Here is a 13,991-nt window from a genome sequence, read left to right on the forward strand (position 1 = left end):
CATTGATCTGATCCGTTGGTTATGGGATTGCTTAGCTCTATCGCATGCTGCTTACGCTGTTTGGCACACAGATAGTCCTGGGTTGTAGCTTCACCAGGTTGACACCTCATTTTGATGTCTGCCTGGTGCTGCTCCTGACATGCCCTCCTGCACCCTTCATTGAACCAGGATTGATTCCCCGGCTTGATGGTAATAGTAGAGTGGGGGATATGTCGGGCCATGAGGTTACTGATTGTGGTTGAATACAATTCTGCTGCTGCTGCTAATGGCCCACAGCGCCTCATGGATGCCCAATTTTGCATTGCTAGATCTGTTCGAAGTCTATCCCATTTAGCATGGTGGTAGTGCCACACAACACGATCGAGGGTATCCTCAATGCAAAGATTGGACTTTGTCTCCACAAGGACTACGTGGTGGTCACTCCTACCAGTACTGTCATGGACAGAAGCATCTGCGGCAGGCAGATTGGTGAGGATGAGGTCAAGTATATTTTTCCCTCTTGTAGGTTCCCTCACCACCTGCTACAGACCCAGCCTAGCAAATATGTCCTTTTGGACTCGGCCAGCCTGGTCAGTGGTGGTGCTACCGAGCCACTCCTGGTGATGGACATTGAAGTCCCCCACCCAGAGTACATTCTGCGCCCTTGCCACACTCAGTGCTTTCTCTAAGTGCTGCTCAACATGGAGGAGTACTGATTCATCAGCTGAGGGAGGGCAGTCGGTGGTCATCCACAGGAGGTTTCCTTGCCCATGTTTGACCTGATGCCATGAGACTTCATGGGGTCTGGAGTCGATGTTGAGGACTCCCAGGGCAACTCCCTCCCGACTGTATACCACTGTACTGTCACCTATGCTGGGTCTATCCTGCCAGTGGGACAGGACATACCCAGGGATGGTGATGGCAGTATTTGGGACATTGTCTATAAGGTAAGATTCAGTAACTATGTCTATATCAGGCTGCTGCTTGACTAGTCTGCGGGACAATTCTCCCGCCTTTGGCACAAGCTCCCAGACGTTAGTGAGGAGGACTTTGCAGGGTCGACAGGGCTGGGTTTGACGTTGTCATTTCCAGTGCCTAGGTCGATGCTCGGTGGTCCATCCAGTTTCATTTCTTATTGACTCATAGTGGTTAGATACCAATGAGTGGTTTGCTCGGCCATTTCAGAGGGCATTTAAGCATCAACCACATTGCTGTGGGTCTGGAGTCGCATGTAGGCCAGACCAGGTAAGGACGGCAGATTTCCTTCCCTGAAGGACATTAGTGAACCTTTAATGTAGTAAAACGTCCAAACGTGTTTCATAGGAGAGTTATCAAACAAAATTTGCCACTGAGTCATGTCAGGAGGTATTCGGGCAGGTCACCAAAAGCTTGGTCAAAGAGTGTCTTAAAGAAGAAGAGAGAGGCAGTGAGGTGGAGTGGTTTAGGGAGGGAATTCCAGAGTTCAGGTAACTGAAGGCCCAGCTGCCAATGGTGGAGTGAAGGAAATTGGGGATGCACAAGAGGCCAGAATTGGAAGAGCGCAGATATCTCAAAGGCTTATAAAGAGAGGAGATGACAGAGTTAAGGAGGGGTGAGGCCATGGATGGCTTTGAAAAGAAAAGCATGAATTTTAAAATTGAGGCATTGCTGGAACGGGAACCAATGTAAGTCAGCAAGCAGAGAGATGGAGGATACTCATCCCCAATCCCCTTATCAAGAAGTCTGACTAGCTGTGTTCTCTCTGCCTTTTGTATTCAATTGGATGTTCTTTATTTTTGTTTAGTTTTACACTTTGGATTGAAAGATTTTCTGCACATTAGCACTTCAAAAAAAAAACTGAGCTTATTTAAAAGTAGTTCTTTGGTAAAGACTTCAAATGCACAGTTTTCACTCACGAAACAAATTTTCATTTTGCATTCATTCCTTTTCTAGCGTTGGAATATGAAAATCTTGATACCTCATTAGCGACTGAGAAATCCTGGGTTGTTACAGGTTTGTTAATCACATCACATGAAACACTTTGGTAAAAACATCTATTGTGAATGTCTAATTTACTGTTGTTACTCCATTATTGATGCCTTAATCTTAACAGAGTGAACTGCACTTTCACTAATTCTGTTCTCCGCTCAAATTGTATGCTACCTTCGTAATAATAAACAGACTGGAGGGGTTTTTGTTGCCCTGAAAACTAATGATCAATGGTTTGTGGTCAGATACAAATAATCCAGAGCTAAATTTAGAATTCCAGCAGCTGGTGTCAAAGGAGACTGCTTTTCTGTGGCATTATTTTACTTTTGTTAACAAAGAGTTCTTTTTTCACAACAAATTAGAAGGAATGTTTAGACCCAGTGTCCCTCAGGACAGCCTCTGTTGTAAAATCTGCTGAATGGGCTAATTTAGGACATGATTAGATTTTTAGATTTAGATTAGAGATACAGCACTGAAACAGGCCCTTCGGCCCACCGAGTCTGTGCCGACCATCAACCACCCATTTTATACTAATCCTACACTAATCCCATATTCCTACCAAACATCCCCACCTGTCCCTATATTTCCCTACCACCTACCTATACTAGTGACAATTTATAACGGCCAATTTACCTATCAACCTGCAAGTCTTTTGGCTTGTGGGAGGAAACCGGAGCACCCGGAGAAAACCCACGCAGACACAGGGAGAACTTGCAAACTCCACACAGGCAGTACCCAGAATCGAACCCGGGTCCCTGGAGCTGTGAGGCTGCAGTGCTAACCACTGCGCCACTGTGCCGCCCTTTTTACATATTTTAGAGCTGCTGGAAATTTATAGAGAATGATGAAAAAGATCTTTTCAATTTTTGTTTGTTTATTCATGTGGTGTGGGCGTCGCTGGTGAGGCCAGTATTTATTGCCCAACCCTAATTGTCCTTGAGAAGATAGTGGTGAGCCAACTTGTTAAATGTGGTTGAATGGCTTGCTGGGCCGTTTCAGAGGGCAGTTAAGAGTCAACCACATTGACTGTGTCTGGAGTCACATATAGACCAGACTGGGTAAGGATGGCAGATTCCCTTCCCTAAAGGGCATTTGTGAACCAGATGAATTTTTACAACAATGCCATAGTTTCGTGGCCACCATGATTAATACTAGCTTTTTATTCCAGATTTATTTAAATTCCCCAGCTGCCATTGTGGGATTTGAACTCATATCTGTAAAATCATTAATCCAGCTCTCTGGATTACAGGTCCAGTTGCATAACTATTATACTACTGTATACGTATAGGATACGAGTGATGTTGGCAAGGGCAACATTTATTACCCTTCCCTCGTTGCCATGAGAAGGTTCACCATCTTAAACATATCAATTGTTTTTAAGTGGTTTTCTGGGGCTTTTGCAAAGGGCATTCAAAGTCGAATCCACAGGGCATGACTAGAGTCAGCTGTAGGCCAGACCAGGCAGGGGGAGCAGCTTTCCTTCTGTGAACTGATTGGGTGTTTACAATAATCCAAGAGTTTTCATGGGGCCAGCCCACAAAGTACCAGGTTTAGTAAATTCAGTTTCACAATTTGCCATGGTGGGATTTGAACTCACAAACTTTGGGCAGCATCTCCAGTATCATAATCACCATGTGTTTAGCTAGGCATATTTACCGAGCACTGTCGTTTTGGTACAAATGCTTAGTGTCCTTCATAGACTCATGTGGCAGAAATTTGTTCTGCCCTTGGAGATGGTCACGGAGGCGGGGTGTGGGGGGGGGGCAACAAAATGCCATGGGGTGCCTTTCCCGATGTTGCCAGGGCTCCTGGCCATTTTGTCCAAGAAGGGAATGGCTGAGGATGGTCTTCTTGCCCCAGGCCTAATTGAGGCCCTTAAGTGGCCAATTAATGGTCACTTAAGGGTCACTTACCGCCTCCACCTCAATTTTGAGGAAGGCGAGGGGTCCGCCGCTGCAGGGAGACACCGCCAGGTAAAGCCTGGCAGCATTCTAGTGGGGTTGGGGAGGTTCCTTCCTTTGGCGGCTGTCCAGGATCCCAAGTGGGTCCCCCCACCCTGGCAACGATTGCCACTCCACCGCTAGAGAGGACACCACCCCCCCCCCCCCCCAAATCCTCACTAATTCCACTCCTCATCCCATTACCGAATCCTGCCTGAATGGCCCCAGCAACCCCAACCCGACTCACCTTTTCTGGGGTCTTCTCTATCTTCGTACTGCAGGACCTCCTGCAACAAGCCCCACTGCTCCCAGTAATGCAGAGCAGTCAGCCTTCTGATTAGCCAGCGTCTCTGGTGGCGGGTGCTCGTCCCTTAAAGGGATGGCGCCCCGACAGCGGGCAGTTAATTGCCTGCCCACCATCAAATGGCTTCGGGCATCCGACAGAGGGCTGAGGTTGGGTCTCCCTATGTCTGCCAGCCTGTTGCTGGGACCCCCGTCGCCATAATAAAATGCAGCCCGTAGAATCTCACAGCACAGAAGGAGGCCATTTAGCCCATCCATGCTGGCTCTTTGAAAGAGCTATCCAATTTAATCCCATATCCCAGCCTTCTCCCCATTATCCTACAAATTAGTCCTCTTCAACTACATTCCCAGTTGTCTTTTGAAAGTTCCTGTGGAATCCAGTTTCACCACCCTTTCAGGTATTGCTTTCCAGATCTTAACAACCCTCTGTGTGAAAATGTTTCTCCTCATTTTCTCTCTCATTCTTTTGCCAATTATTTTCAATCTATGATCTCTGGTTATTGACCCACTCACCAGAGGAAACAGCTTCTCTCTACTTGCTCTGTCAAAACCCCTGATAATTTTCAATATCTCTATTAGCTCTGCCCTTAACCTCTGCTGTAAAGAGAACAGTACCACCTTCTCCAATATATTCACATGACTGAAGTCCCTCATAGTCTTATAGCCCTGAGTTCCTGAGTTTGCGAGCAGCAATTTATACCAAAGGATCTGTTAAGCTACAGTTAGAATATTGTGTTCAGTCTTGGACAAATGACTTTATGTACAGTGTCCAGATAGGCCATAAAGAGAGTCACTAAGTTGGTAGCAAGATAAGAATCTTTTAGTTATGAGAAGAGACTAGAGCAACTGGAGTTTCTGGAGAGTAACTCGAGGTAGAGGTCAGGAGGATGTTCGTTTTTGAGTGTTGAAATGGCCTTCCAGAAACACTGCCAGATGCAGAATCCACAATAGCTTTTGAAAGGGAACTAGATGATTATATAAATGTATATGGGGAAAGCATGTGAAAATGGGACTAAGAGGATAGCTCTTTCAGAGAGCTGGTACAGACTGAATGGCATGGATGTCTCCTCCTGTCCCATAACGTTTATGGGACCAGCTTGCTTAGTGTACCAGAACTGTACTGATCAGAAAATATTCTCTCGCACACATTACAACCTGTGATTAATACACTTAAAAGGAGGTTGGGGCATTGTGTTGTGCCGGCAAAATAAATGGAGAAACTCAGCATTCCGACTGTGCGGTCCATTCGGAATCCCTTCAGCCTTTGCCACATGTGCTCGGAGAAGGAAAATAATGGTGACTGTTGGATAATAACATAATTGCTGCTTCGTAATATGCTCTGCCTCCTGTTTTGAACAGTTATCCTCGGCGTTGCCAACACGTCACTGGGTGAGCAGTATCAACGTTTTGCGAGCCTGATGGAACAGCGGTTAGCGAACCTGTTCATGGCAGCTCAGCAACAAGGACGAAGGTTTAAACGTGCATCTACAATCGGCACCTACACCGTACAGGTCAGGTGAAATCAATAAAATATATCCCATTCTCTCAGATCAATTCCTTTTGGTGATATTTATTGGTGACTGATTCCCCAGAATTGAAAGATAGCAAAAGGACCTTTCTTGACCCAAAAAAGTCTCTCAACCAATGAATTGCTTTGAAAGTGCTGTCACTGTTGTTCTGTGCACAGGTGTAGTAGCCAGTTTGCACATAACAAGGCCACATAAAGAGAAAGAAAAACTTGTATTTATATAGTGCCTTTCACAACCTCCGAACATCCCAAAGTGTTTTACAGCTAATGAAGTACCTTTGCAGGATAGTCACTGTTTGAATGTAGGAAACATGGCTGCCAATTGGTGCACAGCAAGATCCCACAGACAGCGATGTGATAATGACGAGCTAATCTGTTTCAGTGATGTTGGTTGAGGGATAAATGTTGATCAGAACACTGCAGAGAACTTTGAAATAGCGGAGTGAGATCTTGCACTTCCACCTCAGAGGGCAAACCCTGTCTTGGTTTAATGTCGAATCCGAAAGCCGACACCTCCAACAGTACAGCTCTCCCTCGGTACTGCACTAGAGTGTCAGCCTAGACTTTGTGCTCAAGTCTCTGGAGTGGAACTTGAACCCACAAACCTTCAGACTCAGAGGTGAGAATGCGACTCGCTGAGACATGGCTGAGACCTTGCTTAGGCAGACACAGCAGCCAGTTTGCACACAGCCAAGCCTCATCAAGATCAATGAGATAAATGATTAGTTAACCTGTTGTGGTGGTGCTGGCCGAGGAATATGTGCTGGGACACAGAAAGAACGCTTCCAAATAGTGCCAGGGGATCTTTTGCATCCACCAGAACAATCAGACGGGGCCTTGGTTTCACAGCACCTTAGACAATGCAACAATGTGTTCTGTATTATAAAAGAGTGTTAGCTAAGTGCATGGGCTCAAAATCCTGGACTGGGGCTTGAACACATGATCTTCAGATTCAGAGGTGAGAGTGATACCAACTGAACTGGACTGACTCTTGTAGTGCCTGAGAAGTTAATATGGCACAGTTGCTATTTGACAATTGAGGAACTGAAACAAGAGTCTGATACATGCAGTTTATGGACACAATTTTAACTCTGCCTTGCCACCCCAGCTTGGTGGAGACTGGGCTCGGGGACATTTAACAAAAAGACAGTAACTTGCCCCCCTGTGATCTCACTTCCTTCCCACTTGGTCCTGATGTTGATCACTGAAAGTATTTAAAGAGGAGGTAGATAGATTTTTGAAATATCAGAGAGTTGAGGGCTGTGAGGAGCTGGCACGGAAGAGGAGTTGAGGTCTGGGGCAGATTAGCCATGATCTTATTGAATGGTGGGGCAGGCTTGAGGGGCCAAATGGCCTACTCCTGCTCCTATTTCTTATGTTCTTATGTTCAGTTGAGCAGGTGGGTAGGCCACCGACAGGATGGCAGTGTGGTCCTTCTTAAGGTAGCATTCTCACCTCTGAACCAGACGACCATGGGTTATCAGTCCAGGACTTGAGTACATACCTGAGGCTGATACTCTCTTCTAGTCTACAAAAACAATGTGTGCCACTCACCATTTAACTAACTGCTGAGGTGACTGACCACACAGGTACCAGACTGCGACCTTCCGCTGCTCAAATTCTCACTCACGCATACTGGGGCCAGGCAGTGGATCTGGCTTGGTTCAGACGCAAGCCACTTCCCCCGGCCTGTCAATGATTTATTTTTATTGGGGAAAATTTCTGTTGCTTTACCTCCACGTACTAGTGTGAAGAGGGCAATCAAATTTATGGTTTAGTTTAAGACTGGAAACGTATTTCACTTCTTCTGTTCTCACTCCTTACAGAATCGTCAATCACCAACATTGAGAGCTTTCAGCATCCATTATAACAATAAACAAGCCCATTCTTGTCAATCTTCCATCCTGCTGAGAGAAACTTGGCCACTCCTTCTGGCGGAATGCCAAAGCTTAGGATTTTCTTTTGTATCTGTTTTCCAAGCTTAGTCCTCTTCAAGCATGTGTCCAATTGCCTCCTGATATTTCCGATGGAAACCGCTTCCACCATCCTTTCAAGCAGCTCTGAGTGTTGCAGAACTGTGTGAAAAACATTTCTCCTCATCTCCCCTCTCCTTTTGACTGTTATTTTAAGTCTATGACCTCTGGTTACCCAGTTGACAGAGGAAACAGTTCCTCCCGACTTGCTCTATAAAAACACATCATGATATTGAACATCTCTATTAAATCTCCCCTTAACTTTCTCTGCTCCAAGGAAAACAATCCCAGCTTCTCCAGTCTGTCCGCATTACTGAAGTCCCTGATCCCTGGGACTATTCTAGTAAGTACACCCTTTCCAAGGCCTTGACATCCTTCCTAAAATGTGGTTCCCAGAATCAGGAACAATAGTGCAGCTGAGGCTGAAACAGTGTTTTGTGAAGGTTTAGCATAACGTCCTTGCTTTTGTACTCCACGCCTCTATGCATAAAGTCCAGGATCCCGTATGCCTTTTTAACAAACTTATTGATTTGTTCTGCCATCTTCAAAGTTATGTGTGTAGAGAAATTAGTAATTGTTATAATGAGGAAAAACACACATAATATAGAGCATCATTAATTGTTTTCTCCCTACATGATCAGTATAGTTTGCAAAATATTATACAGTATTTGCAGCACAGAAACAGGCCCCGCAGCCCAGCCGCTCTCTGCTGGTGTTTATGCTCCACTCGAAACTCCTCCCCACCCCTTCATCTCAACCTTTCAACATATTCTTCTATTTCATTCTCCGTCATGTGTTTATCTAGCTTTCCCTTGAGTACATCTGTGCTGTTCACCTCAACTACTCCCTGTGGTAGCAAGTCCCATATTCTCACCACTCACAGGGTGAAGGAATACCTCCTGTATTCCTTATTGCATTTATCTGTGATCATCTTATATTGATGGCTTCTTTTTAATTTTTCTGCAGCTGGTCAGCATTAAACGTCTTCCTGGCCCTAAGAATCCAGCTGAGTTGACATACTATGCCTTGGAGAATGGTGGGGCCTTGCTAGGGACAACCGCAGCCAAGATACTGAATACAGTTGACTCACAGACAATGGCCTTGGAGTTAGGCTATCGCGTGCAACTCCAAGCAGAACGTAAGTGGGCCTGTTATTTCCTGTTTCTATGAGGGGAGTGCGGAAGAGAGGTTTTGTCTAGGTCTAGGGAATGTAGACTAATAGTTTGAGCCATGCTTTTCAGGAATAAAGTTAAGAAACACTTCTACATGCAAAAGATGACAGAAATTTGGTCCTCTCTTCCACAAACAACAGCTGATATTCGATCAATTGTTAATTTTAAATCTGAGATTGATAGGTTTTTGTTAACCAAGGATATTAATGGATATGGGGCAAAGGTGCATATATGGAGTTAGGTTGCTAATCAGCCAAGATCTAATTGAATGGTGGAACAGGCTTGAGGGGCTAAATGGCCTCCTCCTATGTTCATAAACCATGCAAAGAGTTAACAGAAGCTGCAAACCCCTGTGAAGGCTGACTGAATTTTTCTTCCAGTCGCTGTACAGAGGCTCCCCAGCCATTGGGAGAAGGTCAGTGCCAACCTGCAAGGTTCAGCCTTTGTGCCACTTCCTGATTTGAATGTTTGGAGAGCATGAGACCTTTTGGCGAGCTAATTTCTCTCGACCAGCAATGTACCTGGGATTGAAGGAGGATATCCTCCAAGGGCAAGAAGTGAAATTGATTTGTCTGAATGTTGCGAAGTTATTTGGCGTGCTGATAGTGGGTGTAGAATTGAGAGAGATTCGACTCTATATTGCTGAGATAAAAGAAAGGGTGTCACATTTCTTTTGGTCTGGTAAGAATCACTTATTGTTCAATTGTTGTAAAGCCTTTGTGTACTTCTATGATTGTGGATAATAAAGTTTGATCTTTGACGATCTCTGTATTCAAAGAGGTAGAGCCATCATTATATCAATGGAGATAACTCTAGGGAGGCAAAAAATTTTACATTATCTCCACATTTATTTGTCATTTAAATATATCACCATAATTTAAATAGGCCATAATAAAATTTAAGTAGACCCTATTGTTAATAAAATACACTGTATTATCGAAGGGGTGATGGTGGTGTAGTGGTAACATTGCTGAAGTATTAAGCTAGGGCTAATGCCCTGGGGGCAGGGGTTTAAATCTCATCATGGTGGCTGGTGAAATTTAAATTCAATTAATTAATGAGAAACATCTGGAATTGAAAGCTAGCCTTAGTAATGATGCCATGAAATGATCATCAATTGTTGTAAAAATCTATCTGTTTCATGGATGTTCTTTGGGGAAGGAAATCTGCCATCCTTACCTGGTCTGGCCTACATGTGACTCCAGACCCACAGCAATGTGGTTGGTTCTGAAATGCCCTCAGTTGTCGAGGGCAATTAGGAATGGGCAACAAATGCTGGCCTTACCAATGATTCCCACATCCCATGAAAGAGTATAAAATGTATGTTATTGCCTGCTGAGTGTCCCAGATTCTATCAGCAATTTCTCCATCTTTCGGCAGTGTGAAATAAGGAATACCATGCCTCCAGAAGATACATGTGAACATACAAAGTCATGATAGGAGAAAACCCACTGGCTCATCCAGCCTGTCCCACACAGTGACGATGCCTCATACATCACAATACGTACACTCCCTCCCCACACAACTGCAGCCAGGTAATCTCCCGGGAGAGGATAAAAAGTCAGGCCACTTGGACAAAAAAAAGACCACAACGTCCCTGTCTTACTACCATAGGCGATCACAACTCATCCAGGAGATCATATTCACTCTGAGTTATGTTAGCTGACTCTATTTGGAGCTATTTGTGTAGAGGCTGATGTTCTGTTCGTTGCTGGTCTTCTCAGAACTTGCTCACTCATCGGCTAAAATTGTAGTGGCCAGAAACACTCACAAATTGGTGACAGATGAGGATAAATATTGGCCAGGACACCAGGGAGAACTCCACTGCTCTTCTTCGAAATAGTGCCATGGGATCTTTTATATCTATTTGAGAGGACAGAGAGGGCCTTGATTTAATATCTCATCTGAGAAGCAATACCTGTGACAGTACTGGAGTGTCAGTCCAGATTTTTGTGCTCAAGCCTGGAGTGGGATTTGAATGCACATTGTTCAAAGTCAGAAGTAAGAGTGTTACCAAGAGCCACAGCTGACACCGACTGAAGAAGTCAGATGAGGTTGTTGAGAGAAGGCAGTGCCTGTAATGGCACCGTCAATCTCTCATCCTATTCTGTGGCACTGATGTGTCAATCAATCAGCCAGACACAGTTGTGGCTGATATGGTTTATGATCTCAGTGAAACTGGATGCAGCTTAGTTGTACAGTGATCCATCAACAAGTTCATCGAAGCAGCAAAAAAACCTTGAAACAAGGGCAAAGATATTACCAAGGAGGAAAGAATAAGAACATAGGAAATAGGAGCAGGAATAGGCTATACGACCCTTGAGCATTCTCTGACATTTAATTAGAATATAAGAGCAGAGAGGTTATGTTGGAACTGTATAAATCATTGATTAGGCCACAACTTGAGTACTGTAGAAACATAGAAAATAGGAGCAGGAGTAGGCCATTCATTATGATCATGGCTGATCATCCAACTCAGTAACCTGTTCCCGCTTTTGCCCCATATCCTTTGATCCCTTTAAACCCAAGAGCTATATCTAACTCCTTCTTGAAAACATACAATGTTTTGGCCTCAAGTGCTTTCTGTGGTAGCGAATTCCACAGGCCCACCACTCTCTGGCTGAAGTAATTTCTCCTCATCTCAGTCCTGAATGGTTTACCCTGTATCCTTAGAATATGACCCCTGGTTCTGGACTCTCACACCATCGGGAACATCCTTCCTGCATCTACCCTGTCAAGCCCTGTTAGAATTTTATAGGTTTCTATGAGATCTCCCCCTCACTCTTCTGAACTCCAACGAATATAATCCTAACCGACTCATTCTCTCCTCATACGAATCGGTCTGGTAAACCTTCGCTGCACTCCCTCTATAGCAAGAACATCCTTCCTCAGAAAAGGAGACCAAAACTGCACACAATATTTCAGGTGTGGCCTCACCAAGGCCCTGTATAATTGCAGCAAGACATCCCTGCTCCTGTACTAAAATCTCTCACTATGAAGGCCAACATACCATTTGCCTTTTTTACCGCCTGTTGCACCTGCATGCTTACCTTCAACGACTGCTGTACGAGAACACCCAGGTCTCATTGCATAGTCCCCTCTCTCAGTTTATAACTGTTCAGATAATAATCTGCTTTCCTGTTTTTGCGACCTAATTGGATAACCTCACATTTATCCACATTATACTGCATCCGCCATGCATTAGCCCACTCACTCAACTTGTCCAAATCACCCTGAAGCGCCTCTGCATCCTCCTCACAACTCACCTTCCCACCCAGTTTTGTGTCATCTACAAATTTAGAGATATTACATTTATTTCCCTCATCTAAATCATTAATGTATATTGTGAATAGTTGGGGTCCTAGCACCAATCCCTGCGGTACCCCACTAGTCACTGCCTGCCATTCGGAAAAGACACATTTATCTCTACTCTTTGTTTCCTGTCTGCCAGCCAATTTTCTATCCATCACAATACACTGCCCCCAATCCCATGCACTTTACTTTTACCTGCTAATCTCTTCTGTGGGACTTTGTCGAAAGCCTTCTGAAAGTCCAAATACACCACATCCACTGGCTACCCCTCATCAACTGTACTAGTTACATCATCGAAGAATTCTAGTAGATTTGTCAAGCATGATTTCCCTTTTGAAAATCCATGCTGACTCTGTCTGATTCTACCACAGTTCTCCAAGTGCTCTGCTATAAAATCTAGCATTTTACCCACTACCGACATCAAGCTGACTGGTTTATAATTCTCTGCTTTCTCTCTACCTCCCTTTTTAAGTAGTGGGGTTACATTCGCTACCCTTCAATCTGTAAGAACTGTTCCAGGGTCTATAGAATCTCGGAAGATGACCACCAATGCATCCACTATTTCTAGGGCCACTTCTTTAAGTACTCTGGGATGCATACCATCAGGCCCTGGGGATTTATCGGCCTTCAATCCCATCAATTTCCCCAACACCATTTCTCTACTAATACTGATTTCTTTTAGTTCCTCTCTCTCACTAAACCCTGTGTTCCTCAACATTTCTGGTATGATATTTGTGTCCTCCTTTGTGAAGACAGAACCAAAATATGCATTTAGTTGGTCAGCCATTTCTTTGTTCCCCATAATAAATTCCCCTGTTTCTGACTGTAAGGGACCTACATTTGTCTTCACTAATCTTTTTCTCTTCACTTACCTATAGAAGCTTTTACAGTCAGTTTTTATGTTCCCTGCAAGCTTGCTCTCGTACTCTATTTTCTCCTTCTTAATCAATCCCTTGGTCCTCCTTTGCTGAATTCTAAACTGCTCCCAATCCTCAGGTCTGTTATTTTTTCTGGTGAATTTGTATGCCTCTTCCTTGGATCTATTGCTATCTCTAATTTCCCTTGTAAGCCATGGTTTGGCTACCTTTCCCGTTTTACTTTTGCACCAGACAGGAATAAACAACAGTTGCAATTCAGCCATGTGCTGTTTGAATGTTTGCCATTGCCTTTCCACCGTTGTCCCTTTAAGTAACGTTTCCCCAACTATGTCACTCTCCATCTTGATGAAGAATTCTATCATATTATGGTCGCTCATCCCCAAGGGGTCTCGCACAGCTAGATTGTCAATTATTCTTCTCTCATTACACAATACCCAGTCTAGGATGGCCTGTTCTCTAGTTGGTTCCTCAACGAATTGGTCTGGAAAACCATCCCATATACACTCCAAGAATTCCTCCTCTACGGTATTGTAACTAATTTGATTTGCCCAATCTATGTACAGGTTAAAGTCACCCATAATTACAGATGTTTCTTTATCACATGCGTCTTTAATTTCCTCTTTAATGCCATTCCCAACATCACCAGTACATTTTGGGGGTCGATATACAACCCCCATTAGCAATTTTGCCCCTAGTGTTTCTCTGCTCTACCCATACAGATTCCACATCGTCAGAGCTCATATCTTTCCTCACTATTGCGTTAATTTCCTCTTTAACCAGCAATGCAACTCCACCATCTTTTGCTTTTTGTCTGGTCACCTCATTACAGAAAGGATGTAATTGCGCTTGAGAGGGTACAGAGGAGATTTCCGAGGATGTTGTTGGGACTGGAAAAATGCAGCAATGAGGAAAGATTGGCTAGTCTGAGGTTGTTCTCC

The 13,991-nt window shown here is 44.3% G+C and overlaps 1 protein-coding gene across 1 annotated transcript in view; it reads left to right on the forward strand.

Annotated features, from left to right (window-relative positions):
- The window catches only part of kiaa1549la (KIAA1549-like a), a 348,851-nt gene that overhangs the window by 177,414 nt on the left and 157,446 nt on the right, over positions 1 to 13,991 (forward strand). The window contains exons 8-10 of the mRNA XM_068046635.1: positions 1,912 to 1,971; positions 5,550 to 5,701; positions 8,658 to 8,829. Of these exons, the coding sequence (XP_067902736.1) occupies positions 1,912 to 1,971; positions 5,550 to 5,701; positions 8,658 to 8,829 (384 nt within the window). The remainder of the gene's footprint in view (positions 1 to 1,911; positions 1,972 to 5,549; positions 5,702 to 8,657; positions 8,830 to 13,991) is intronic.

This window comes from Heterodontus francisci, chromosome 14, assembly GCF_036365525.1.
Source record: "Heterodontus francisci isolate sHetFra1 chromosome 14, sHetFra1.hap1, whole genome shotgun sequence".
Taxonomy (NCBI): Eukaryota; Metazoa; Chordata; class Chondrichthyes; order Heterodontiformes; family Heterodontidae; genus Heterodontus; species Heterodontus francisci.